Raw genomic sequence first — 13,515 nt, 5'->3', positions numbered from 1 at the left:
TCCGTCACTTTCATGCCTATGTTAAAACTCAATTCTCCCAAAACGTTCAAATTCTCCAATGTGATGGAGGTGGTGAGTATTCCTCCAAAGAATTTTTAGATTTTCTCCAAGATAATGGGATACATCGTAGAATTTCTTGCCCGTACACTCCACAACAAAATGGAATTGTTGAACGTAAACATAGACATATTGTGGAAAGTGCAATGAGTATGATGCATGGTTGTAATTTGCCCATTAGTCTTTGGACAAAAGTTTTTCACACTACCACTCATGTGATAAATCGTCTTCCTATGCCTATCCTTGAAAATCAGTCTCCCTATTATGTTCTCTTTGGTGCACATCCTGATTATGATGAGTTACGAGTTTTTTGATGCACATGTTATGTACACATTGACAAATCCATGAGAACTAAATTTCAGGACAAAGCCTCCATATGCCAATTTGTTGGTTATGCAGATGAACATAAGGGTTACAAGTGCTATGACCCTGCCAATAAGAAGATTAGAATTTCCAAAAATGTTGTTTTTGATGAAAATAGTTTTCTGGAAAGTAAAGCAAATCACAATCGAGAACATGGTGACGCAGCCGGTAATTGGTATGATCCATGGCTTAGTGCTGAACTTATTTCACATATTGCCGAAGATACTATTTTGACCCCTGAATGCATACATGGTGAGACGGTTTCAGATGATGCATCACAAACAGCATGTCTGAGATACAAAGGTAATGTGTATACCAGGAGACCCAGAGAGCAAACAAATGTATCTGCTGAAGAACACGTTGCATTGCCTGATAACAAAGAAGCACCAAGAAGATCAGGCACGATAAGACATCCTATTGAAAAATAGGTTAGTTATGACAACTTTTCTATGGACTTTCAAATTTTTCTATCCAAGATTGAAAAACATGATGAACCACTTGGTTTTCACCAAGTTGTCCAATCCAACAAATGGATTGAAGCGATGAATGAGGAGATCAAGGCACTTCATGAGTGTCAAACATAGGAGATAGTTGACCGTCCTCCAGATAAGAATGTTGTTGGTTCCAAATGGGTATATAAAATTAAATATAAACCGAATGGTAGCATTGAACGGTATAAGGCACGTCTTGTAGCCAAGGGTTTCACTCAAGAATATGGTCAGAATTACGATGAGACATTCAGCCCAGTGGTAAAAATGGGAACTATCCGCATCATACTTGGTTTGGCAATTGAACATGGTTGGATCCTTAGTCAGCTTGATGTTAAAAATGCATTCCTTCATGAAAATTTAAAGGAAGAGATCTACATGGAGCAGCCTCAAGGTTATACAGAGGAAGACCCAAAAGAGTATGTATGCAAATTAACCAGAGCCTTGTATGGTTTGAAGTAAGCTTCCAAGTCATGGTTCGAAAGCTTCTCCTTAGAGATTCAGAAGCATGGTTTCCTTCGTTCCCAACTAGATCATTCTCTGTTTATATACATGAATGATACCACCCTGGTTTTCTTACTCATATATGTTGATGATATTGTGATCACTGGTAATGCTCCAGACCACATTCAACAAATTAAAGTTTTATTGAGTATGCAGTTCAAAATGAAAGACCTTGGGGAACTGAGATACTTTCTTGGTGTAGAGGTGGACAGACAAGATAACAAAATGTCATTAACTCAACACAAATACACTCTTGATCTTCTGGCTAAAGCAGAAATGACAGATTGTAAACCTCTACCTACACCCAGTGTTGTCAACCAAAAGCTCAATATTTGTGATGGTGAGTTATATCCTGATAAAGTCAAGTATCGCAGTTTAGTGGGCATGTTGCAATATCTTACTTTTACTAGACCAGACATTGTATATTATGTTAATCAAGTATCTCAGTTCATGCATGAACCAAAGACTGGTCACATGGATGCTGTCAAACGCATCCTTCACTATCTAAAAGGAACGGTAGGCGATGGACTTACATATATTCAATCTTCATGGAAATCACCAAAACATAATATACTGGCATATACAGATGCAGACTGGGCAGGGGATCCAGATGAGAGGAGGTCTGTTTCAGGAAACTGTGTTTTCATTGGAAGAAATCTTGTCTCATGGAGTAGCAGAAAACAGAAGGTTGTGACAAGGTCTAGCACAAAGGCAGAGTATAGATCTATGGCAGCCACCACTGCAGAAGTGTCCTGGATTAGGCATCTACTTACAGAGATGGGGGAAGATATCTCAAATTTGACACTTATGTGTGATAATAAAAGTGCTATGCAAATTGCATTCAATCTCATTCATCACAGTCGAACTAAGCATATCGAAATTGATCAACATTTCATCAGACAAAAGATAGCAGACAAAGAGATTGAACCAGTTTATGTGCCTTCTGAAGACCAAATTGATGATATGTTTACAAAAGGTCTTACAAGTCAACGTTTCTGGTATCTGAAGAACAAGTTGCACATGGTTCACTCCCATGCACAACTTGAGGGAGGGTATTAGAATATATTAGAATATGGAATGGATATGGATCCATTCAATAAAGGATCCATATCCATTCCCAGGTTTTGTATTTTAATGTAATATGAGTTACTAATACAGGGGCACTTTTGTCCATGTGTAAATTATTGTAACCCTATTAAGGCTAATGAAGTATTAGCACAGCCTGTGTGAAGGATACAAGCTGCCGATTCCCAACAATATCAGAGCACTCTCTCTCTCTCTCTCTCGTCTTTGATTTCTGCATGAATTCTGACATGTGTGTGGTACCCGGTGCGGTCAACCGAACCTTGGGTGCGATCAACGCACCCAAGGTCATTTGTGTCCAATTTTTTGACCCAAAAAAAATGCCCGATGAAAAGGGCTGCGGGGAGGAGGATTAGGGCAAATATTTTGTGCCCTAATCCTCCCGAGTTTGCTTCTTGTAGCCGACACCTTCACCGATGCCGACTCCTTCCGGACGCTCCTCAATTATCAGGTCTCTCTCTCTCTCTCTCTCTCTCTCTCTCTCTCTCTCTCTCTCTCTCTCTCTCTCTCCGTCACTCTCTCAATCTCTCTCTCTCTCACTCGCTCTCTTTCTCACTCTCATTTTTAATTGGGGGTTCTGGGCATTCCAAAAAAAATTCAATAATGTTATTTGGGGGTTTTGGGCTTTCCAAAATTTCTCGATGAATTGATGATGTCTATGATCATTGTAGGTTTCAATCTACATACAAGATCATAACTACAGATTATCCATATCCAATGAAGGATGTAACTGGGGTCGAATGAGATAGCTGGATGTTGGGTTGCACTATCTTAACCGAGGGCTCTCGGGTTTCAAATCCCACAGGAATCATATCTCAACTTTCCTATAAAAAGGGAAAAAGAACCACATAAGTACCTGACTCACGTATGTAAGACAAATATTTTGCTGTCTAAAATTTGATGCAACTGAAAGGATAAGAGGCCTGATCGTACTTTTCATGGAGAAGATATCAGGCTAGTAATGCAATGTGTATGCATCTAAAAGACAATACAGTACTAGCATTTGGTATTCATTCGCATATGATTACAAAACTAAATCATGAAAATGCCTGTACTTTTCTTTTAATTGAACCAATTGAGCATATAATACACAAAATAAATGGCATACATGAAACTTCATGGGTATCAAACGACTTAGGCATGAACATAGTAAAGAATCGATTATTTGATACTTTAACTATCCCAAAAAGAAGTGTTAGTCAGCAGTTCTTATCCTAGAAAATACTTGAAGTAGTTAGAAAGGTCGAAAATATATATATTGAAAACTTGTTAACTGCTAAAACTTAAAAATTATATATATAATATAATATATATTTTTTTGCCGCACCCCCGCACCCGCACCCATGTGACATAAATATAAATTTACAGGAAGAAAAAACAGTAAAATACACGGGGGCGTCCCAGCCTAGATGGGACTCTAGGTTGGACGTCCAGCACCATCCCAATTTGGGTAGGACTCTCGGGCTGGGCGGGTTTGCCTGCATAGTCTTAGCCTAAGTAGGACACTAGGTTGGGCGGCTCCTATGGATCGAATCCTGGGGCAGCTTCTCTAAACGGATCCGGGTGGTCCGTAACAGAAGCACGTGTCCATGTGAGTTTATGTTGTATCCGTGTAATCTGTCTGCTAAAATTTCTCATACCATCTAAGTTGGACTCATGTTGTTGACATAACACAACCAGGTGATAGTTTGTACAAAAAATAGGTCTTCTTTGTCATCATGATCTCTTGTTTGCAATAACCACAATAAAGCAAGTAAATACCACCTCTATCAAACCATGAGAGTTTATACAAAAAAGTTGTGATTTATCATGCTAGTGTATGGCCTGAATACCTAATTCATTAGATTCATGAAAATAGCTTGGGCATTTGTAAGTCCGAACGGCATTACTACAAATTCGTATATCCGTACCTCGTCCGAAATGCCGACTTTGAAATGTCTTCATTCTTGATTCTCAACTGATGGTAACCAGACCTCAGATCGATCTTCGAAAATACCTTAGCCTTCTGCAGCTGATCGAACAAATCTTCTATGAGTGGCAAGAGATACTTGTTTTTCATCGTCGTCTGGTTAAACATTCTGTAATCGATGCATAACCTCATGGTTTTGTCTTTCTTATTAACAAAAAGAACTGGTGCACCCGAAGGTGATATACTTGGTCGCACGAATCCACGCTCCATTAACTCTTACAGTTACTTCTTTAATTCTTCCAGTTCTGTTGGCGCCATCCGATAAAGATTTCTAGAAATCGGCTTTGTTCCCGACACCAACTCAATTTTGAATTCTACTTCTCATTGTGAAGGTAATCTTGGAAGTTCTTCCGAAAATACATTGGGATAATAACGAACAACCTCCAGCTCCTCGATCGATATGTGTTTGGCTTCTATTCATGTTACACTGACCAGGAATGCAATATCTCCTCTTCGCAGGTACTTCTGAGCTTTAAGGGCAGAGATTACCCTTTGTTTTAACACTGGTCTCGAAAGTCAGAATTCGACCTTCGGCATACCAGGTCGAGATAATATGACTTTTCTTTATCTACAAAGGACCCTCGCATAGTGTTCAAAAGTCAATCTATACCCAATATGACATCATATTCCATCATATCGAGTAAGATTAGGTTTGCAGGCAAATTATGTTCTCCTAATATGACTTCTATATCCAGCATGTAGTTTACACAAATTTCATTGAAGCCTATTGGGTTATACACTATAAGTTTTTGATTCAACGACTCAGTGGGTACTCTTAGTTGTTTAGTAAAGTTTACAGCTATAAAAGAATGTGTCGCACCACAGTCAAATAATACAAGGGCTACTTGACCAGATATTAACATTGTATCTTGTACCAAATCCCCCTTCTACAGCTGCTCCGCAGAGGTAGCTATTCTTAAGGGTTTATATGGTTCAATAAAACCTTCTTTCTCTCACCTTAAAAAAAACAAAAGAATATAGTTGTATGCTTTCTATATTTAGAATTTCTGGTGCTTATTGTGTATATCTTGCAAAGCCCTAATCTTGAGTTTTGAAGTTCAGATGGATGACAATCATAGAGTTCTCTGGCTGTTATAAAGCAGTACGGACTTTCAGCTACCTGCATATAGTTGTATGCTACTTGTATTTATCTCAACTTTGTTCTCTCAATATCAGGTGACAGGGTAGAAGCTATTCTAACTACTTATTTTCATAGGTAGCTTGCAATGGATGGATTGTATTTATGGGTGGCACAAAAAGTCCATCCAATAATCCTGCACTAATTTCAAACAGATAATTTTTGGCTGGACCAATCCAGAGAAAAAAGAAGATTTTTCCTTCTACTTTATCAAGGCAAGAGGCTCAGAAGTGCAATTGAATAAAGGAAATTGCAATCAGAAAATATTTTCATTCCTGAATGCCTCGAACAATAATTTCCTTCAGTAGCACTAAATTTATATTTTAATCAAAATATCTGCATATGCAAATTCTTACGACTAGTTTGTCCCAACAACAAAATTTTTATTTATACAAACATATTCATCAACTACAAATTTTCTCTTAAGCATAACCCTGAACAGTCAATCATGAAAAATAGCATTTAGAAGACAACACAAGGTAGAGTTCATATTAATGCTTTAAAATAAACTCAAAAGAATTCACACACACACACACACACACACACACACACACACACACACACACACACACACACACACACACAGGGACAGGGACAGGAGAACTGAAAATATGCTTTAGGAAAGTAAGGCATTTGTTAGAAACTTTCAAAAAGAATAACATGGACAATGCATACTTCTTTCGCCCTCTATTACTTTCGCTAGCTTTCCCAGTTCTAGTACCACCACTGAGATTCTGCTCTCCCATGCTAGGGGCACCAGTTAGCTCTCTCTCTGCTCAGAATACGAATCTTTGTTTAGAAGCAAATGTGTGCATGATAAAAAAAAATGAGGGGAAGAAAAAGAGGAAACCGGCAACATATTGAAGACATTGAGCACAAAAGGGTAGAGAAATTAAGGATAAAAGGAGTACCCCGCCGAAGATCTTCATCAAATTTCTTTAAATATTTATCCAGCTCCTGAATGTGTGCATCCACCTAGAACATCAATGAGCACCATAGGAAATAACTTCATGTCTGGTATTCATGCAAATAAACAAAGAAATACATATGAAAAAAGTTTGACAAGCTTCCCTTGAAGCCCTGAAAGGAAGGTACACAAGATCGTTTTAAAAAGGCAGATAATGTAGTGTAAAGCTTTTCTCATTACATTTAACTATTTAAGCTCCCATATGGTGAAAATAACCTTACAAGTTTCCAACTTGTGACCTTGTTTTGGTATGTACCAACCACGGCGAGGTTGTGACTAGCACACTTACAAATATGTTCATTACAAAGTACTGTGACTAGTTGGATACCTATATAAAAATCAAAAAAGAAAAGAGAGAAAAAAGAAGGCTATTCCAATACAAGTGCAACTGGATGACCCAAGGATGATGTATGTGGCATTCCCAACCTCAACTATCAGACAAAGTAGCCCATGTGGCATAAGTTGAGTTTTCTAGAGCCATACCCTATGTCTTCCAAGAACTTAAACACCTCACCTATCTTAACTATATGGGGCTCACTTTTATTGAAGGTCATGCAATGAAATGGTGATCTTCCACAAAAGCACAAAAGCTTACAACGGGTGTCTATCGGAGACACTACAAGCACAACCCACAAAAGGGTATAAATGAAAGAACACAAAATAAAATAATAAACTTTTATTTCTCATGAGAAATGCTTAAGAAGCATTGAATTACAAAGGAGAGGGGATCACCCCTATTTATACAAGAATAGAGAGAAGGGAGAAGAGCTCTTAATAAGCTCTTCTCAAAGAGTCGTTGGTAGGTCCAACGACTATATCTCTAGTCAAGATCTAATGTGATCTTGACTAGATAAATAGTCTAGTTCAAAATGAACTAGACGAAAATAAAAATAAAAGAAATGAAGAAAATAAATAATATATTATATTATATATATATATATTACAATTTTATTTTTAACTGGTCAGAAACATATACCCTATATGCTTCAGCACTAGAAATCTTGTACAAATTTTTTTTACTACTTCAGTAACACGCTATTTCCATCATGCCCTTTCTATTTTAGCTTCCACTCAAGTTATTGACTTGTGTTTACAGTTGTTACTCTGGCTGCTTTCTTATGCTTGCCTTGTCCCCTAAACGTGATGTACCTCAACAAGTCCTGTTAAAGGCAGGTCCTTGTGGTTTGCACTATTGAGATGCTGCAACCTACAGTTACCTAATGCTTGTTTTGACCCATGTTACATGGGTCTTGGTTGCCCTGATAACTAGTATCACCAAGGTAAACTCTAATTGTAATGGAATCAAAGGGCACAAAGAACACAAGAGGCCACAATAGGCAAATACAAAAATGTTTACAATATCACAATAGTCACTAAAAGGGCACACACTCACAAGATAAAAAATATTAATCTTATTAGATGAAAAAATGCTTAATTAAAGCATACCAAATGGGGAAGAGAAGCCCCCTATACATACAAGAGGAAGTGAGCCAAAAGAGGGCTCAACTAGCCATTAGATAGACCTAACTGCTAGTTGAGCTAGCAGTTAAGCCTAGCTAATGGGTAGAAATACTAGCTGTTAGCCAGCCTAACAGCTAGAAATATAATGACAGAAATGCCTCTAATGGGCATTTCAATCTACAAAAATTCTAAAATAACAAAAAAGAAAATAATAAAATAATCATAAAACACAACAAGACAAGAGGAACAATTTAAAAAAATGCATCGGACAGTCGCGTTACGCCCGTCTCTCTCTCTCTCTCTCTCTCTCTCTCTCTCTCTCTCTCTCTCTCTCTCTCTCTCTCTCTCTCTCTCTCTCTCTCTCTCTCTCTCTCTCTCTCTCTCTCTCTCTCTCCTATGCATAGCCTGGGCTGGCAGAGGGGGGAGGCGAGGCCGGCGAAGGGGTGGCGGCTGGCGGAGAGGGGAAGCAAGGTTGGCAGAGGGGAGGAGATGAGGTCATCGCCACCACCGTCGTCTTCCTCCTCCGTTGTCGTCGCCCACCTTCTTCTGCCAACACTTCTTTCATTTGATGACTCTCTAAATTATGGTTTCGCTCTCCCCTTCTTCTTCGAGGTAATTTTTCAATAATTCTTTTTCATTATTATTATTTTGCATTTTGGGGTTTTCTTTGAGGAGATTTCATCTTTTTCATTTTTTTGGTGGTTAGTGAAGTCGTGTGATTTCGAAATGATAGAAATGAGGTGGGATTGATTGGAATTTTCGGGTTAGGGTTTGTGTGTTTGATCATGGTGGGATTTGATGGGAAAATGTTCAATTTTGGTGGTGTTCTTTTGAGGTTTTTATCGTTTTAGGGTTTGTTCCTAAGAGTTTGTTTGTTTTCATCTAGGGTTTCTATAAGGTTGGGGTTGTATTGTTATTTGACATTGTGATCGGGTCTTTTTTTATTGTGTGGATGCAAAGAGTGGTGTTTTGATCAATTGGTTTCCTTGGTGATTTTTTTTCCCACAGCACAACATTTGATCGTTTGTGAGATGGGGTGTTGGATGTTAGGTGTGAAATTGTGGGATTGATCTGGTTCTGGACTCCGTTAAATTGGTCTCTGTTAATTTGGGGATTTTTCTTGGGAGATTACGGTAGTTGGTCATGCTGACTTTAAAAACAATTGCTTTGGATCGATTTTTGGAACACAATGCAAAAAAAATTGTATCCAATCCTCCTCCAGTTAAGACAGAGAAGAAGATTAATCAATCTGGTTCATCGCTCCAGCCATCGCCTCATACCCGTCGCTGAAGCTCGGGCTCTCTGGCGGGATCTCGGTATTTGTCCCAATTGGCTGCATATCATCATCAAACAACGAACATTTGGAACACAACATCCAAGTACGGTCCAAACAAATGTTGGACTTAGTACAGTTGTTACGGAACGAACATAACCAGTGTTATGTTCTGTCTTTTTTGTTTATTTCGTCCAATCCTGGACAAACCATCAAACATATCCTTAGGGGAATACTTAAGTTCATATAGAGCTTTCTTAAGTATTAGAACTATCATTGTTTGATAGATGTTACGGCTATTAAGGACATAACACTAGTCATCCTTGCAACAAGGGCAAAAGTATCTTCCTAGTCAATCCCATATTCTTGTAAATAACTGATGCAGAGCAGGAATGAACCTGAATCCATACAGCGTGACCCACACCGAGGACCGGATCTACACTCTGGGGATCGGATCCAAGCAGCGGGTCCAATTCCAGATCATGAGCCTAAAGAGTACGGGACGGACAACTCCAGATCCAGCAGCACACCGAAGCGGCATCAGGTCCGAGATCGGACCCGATACCCGGATCCAGACAAAAGCCTTTAAAAAACCCTCTAGGGTTTTGTGCGCAGCAGAGGATATGGAGAATTAAAACAACCGTCTTTTCTTTTCCCTTCCCGCAGTTTTTTTTTTATTCTTTATTTTGTTTGCAGCTTTTCTTCTGACAGATTTTCCTTTTCAGCATATTTTTTATTCCCCTCTTTGTCTTCTTCTGTCAGTATTAAGTTTTCTCCTTTCTGGATGTTTCTCATTTCCCTTTCTTTACGGTACGTTCGTGAGCAGCGTGCCAACCATCCCAGCGAACTGGAGTATTGCAGCCAACCTTCCACACGACATCAGTTAGTAGGTCTGCCCAGTGACAGTCCCTTAATGTGGCTGTGTGGGGATTCTCACATGACAGCAAAGAACAGCCACATCAGATTCAAAATACCGTGAAGGCTGCATCGTGCCCTCCACTGCATCAATAACCCTTGGCAATTAACCTAGTTTTATATTTTTTCAGAGAATCATCACTTTTAATCTTGACCTTAAATACCCATCAACAACCTATGGCATTTTTTCCAAGGGAAAAGCCTATAATTTTCCAAGTATTGGATCTACAAAGGGCATCTAAACAAGGGTGGTTCTGGGCTTCACTATAGTTTAAAGGTTCATGATAAGCATGACTAGCCATTAAACGAGCTTTATAGTTTAGGGAAAAAGATTCATAGGATATGAATTTTTTAGTAGATCTAGAGATCCGTTGGGATTTTCTAAGGTTAGGTAGCTCTATGGGAATAGGTTCTTCTAATGATTGACATTGTGAAAATTTTTCAAGTGTGCATGGTTGTCACACAACTTCACATTGGGTGTAAACACGAAGCTCATTAGAGGTCTCATTGTTGGAAACGTTAAGCGGGTTGTCCCTAGCCATATCATTAGAAGTATCATCATCAAGACATTCACATTATCACAATCATTTGAACTAGATGATTCTCTTCCTTTCTTAGGTAAAAGATCAAATAGAAATGAGTAAGCTACTTCCTCTTTAGGTTTATCTTTATCAAATATATTTTTTTCTTCCAAAAAGGTTACGTTTCTAGAAACAAAGAATTTATCATACATTTATATCTCTTTTGAATTTCAACATAACCAATAAACACACATTTGATGGATTTTAGTGAAAGTTTGACATTTCCTTGAAAGAATACAAACACTTCCATCCAAAAACTCTTAAATCTTTTAAAATCTAAAGATATTTTGAACAATTTTTCAAAAGGTAAATTATTTTGAAGGAAAGAGGAAGAAATGAGAGTTGGGGTATTGATCAGATAGTAAAGATGCATTAGGTGTCATGTAAAAAGAAGCCCCCAAGTCAAGTATCCAAGAAGACACACCCGAAAGAGTTGAAGATGAGACAACAAAACCAAATGTGGATGGAGTAGAGGTGTTAACCTTCAAAAAGTGTTGAACTTTCGACAATTGAGCAATGGATAAATCTTTGAGATCACCTCCTTTCTTTGAATCATTACACACTTTGGTTGATTTCTCTCCAACGGATATCACTTTCTTTTTGAGCTTAGGACAATCAGGTTTAATATGTCCCAACTGACTACAAAAGTGAAAATTAACATTTCTCGCTCCTCCATTGTTTTGCCTCCCAAAGTGAGGAAGCTCGTAGGTCTTCATATTGTTCTTCGGTCTTAACACAACATGCACCTTATCTCCTTTCTTAGTCATGCCAAAACGAGTTTATTTTTGGAATATTTTTGCAGGAGCTTCATTTAAGGGAAGAGGAGATGTTCTATGAAGCAATGAGCCCAAACTTTTTAAAATTTTGAGCAAAGTCCATGAAGACATTGAAAAAAGTGTTCATTTTCAACTTGTCAACGTCTTAGCTCAATGATGGCTCCTTCCCATTGAGGTTTAAGCAGAGTAAGTTCATCTCACAAAGGGGATAAGACGCTATAATAGTCACGTGCACTCATATCTCCTTGCTTTGTAGATCTCACCTTTCTTGCAAAAAATATTGTCTAGCTAGGTCTTTTTTAGTGTACATGCCCTTCACGAAGGTTCGTGCTTCATTAGCCTTCTTGAATTTTGCAACGTTTGTGCAAATCTTTAACTCCACATTGTTCATAAACCATGCCAAAATCTTAGCATATTTGATTTTTCAATCTTCTATCTTAGGATAATCTTGAATGGTTTTTTCTCTTTCTTCTTCAACAAGAGCCTTTTTTATCTTCCTCCTTTTTTATCTCGAGAACGGTGCCACACATAACCCCAAAGTTTCTTTCCTTTGAGGTGATTCTCCATTGCAGACGTCAAGTAGTTTGATCCGTTTAATTTAATTGATAGCTCAATTTTAGCCTTTTGAACAGCCATGACGAATAAAAAAGGGAAAGAAGAGAGAATGTGGAAGGAGAGGCGGCAACAAGCACTAGATCACCACTATCTCACGAGGATGAAGGTGGAAGGAAGGATGATGTTGATGAGCACTTGACCACCACGAACCACGATCTCTCCTAATCATTGAACCACGAGTCCAAGAATCAAAAGCCTACAGGTTCTGATACCATGCAATAGAATCAAAGAGCATAAAGAACACAAGAGGCCACAATAGGCAAATACAAGAATGTTCTCAATATAACAATAGCCACTAAAAGGGCACACACCCTCACAATATAAAAAATATTAATCTTATTAGATGAAAAATGATTAAGAAAAGCATACCAAATGGGGAAGAGAAGTCCCCCATATATACAAGAGGAAGTGAGCCAAAAGAGGGCTCTAGCTGTTAGATAAACCTAATGACTAGATGAGCTAGCCGTTAGGCCTAGCTAACGGCTAGAAATATAATAACAGAAATGCCCCTAATGGGCATTTCAATCTACAAAAAATATAAATAAAAAAAGAAAAATACATAAAATAATCCTAAAATACAATCTACAAGTATATATATACACACACACACATATACAATGTATATATATACAAAGAGGAAATACATACATAATATATATATATATATCCCTAACTTTCCCCTTCCTCTCTCTCCCCCCGAAACCTCCGCCTCCAGTCAGGAAAAATCAATGAGAAGCTCGCCCCGTGCAGTTTTTAACTATCTTTTAATGCCTCTTTTCTACCTGTATAAAATAAAATTAGTGAACTCCCCTCCATCTTATACATCTGGAACCTTTGATCATAAATCTCAATTGTATGAATTTTCCATACAGTAACCCTTTTAGGATCCAATGATCTATCCAGTTTCATATACACCTAGTATCAATAGCTGGATATGCCACATATTTAGGCATCTGTGTCACAATGACATGCCCAAATGGGCCTGTGTCATAGGTTGACACGAGCAGACACGAAGTCTGACACATTTTGGCGCTCGACACGTCGATGACACACTCCAAAACATGTCTGACTCATATCAATTGTGTCTAATGTTTATTTGACCCTTAAAGGCAAATCTTTTGTTATTTGTGAGGAGCATTAACCAGCTCCGTGGAGAGAGAGAGAGAGATGACATGTCATTAAAGAGACATGACAGCACTAGAGAAAAAGCTTAGAGAGAGAGTCACTCTCATATCACAATAGATATTACAAAAATGCAATTACAAGTGAGAAATATAAAATATATTATAATAAATGTATTATACTGATATAAATGTTTTTACAAG

The 13,515-nt window shown here is 38.1% G+C and overlaps 1 protein-coding gene across 2 annotated transcripts in view; it reads right to left on the bottom strand.

Moving 5' to 3' along the window:
- Positions 1–13,515, bottom strand: part of LOC149813743 (PHD finger protein ING1-like) — a 29,452-nt gene that overhangs the window by 1,542 nt on the left and 14,395 nt on the right. For both annotated transcript variants that reach the window (XM_089990902.1, XM_089990903.1), the window contains exons 4-5: positions 6,514–6,577; positions 6,278–6,374 (exon numbers count right to left, since the gene is read on the bottom strand). In XM_089990902.1, coding sequence (XP_089847028.1) covers positions 6,278–6,374; positions 6,514–6,577 — 161 coding nt within the window. The remainder of the gene's footprint in view (positions 1–6,277; positions 6,375–6,513; positions 6,578–13,515) is intronic.

This window comes from Nuphar pumila, chromosome 16 (genome assembly GCF_984573655.1).
Source record: "Nuphar pumila chromosome 16, dmNupPumi1.hap1.1, whole genome shotgun sequence".
Classification (NCBI taxonomy): domain Eukaryota; kingdom Viridiplantae; phylum Streptophyta; class Magnoliopsida; order Nymphaeales; family Nymphaeaceae; genus Nuphar; species Nuphar pumila.
Note: the sequence above shows the minus strand (reverse complement) of the source record. Positions and strands in the feature narration are given on the sequence as shown.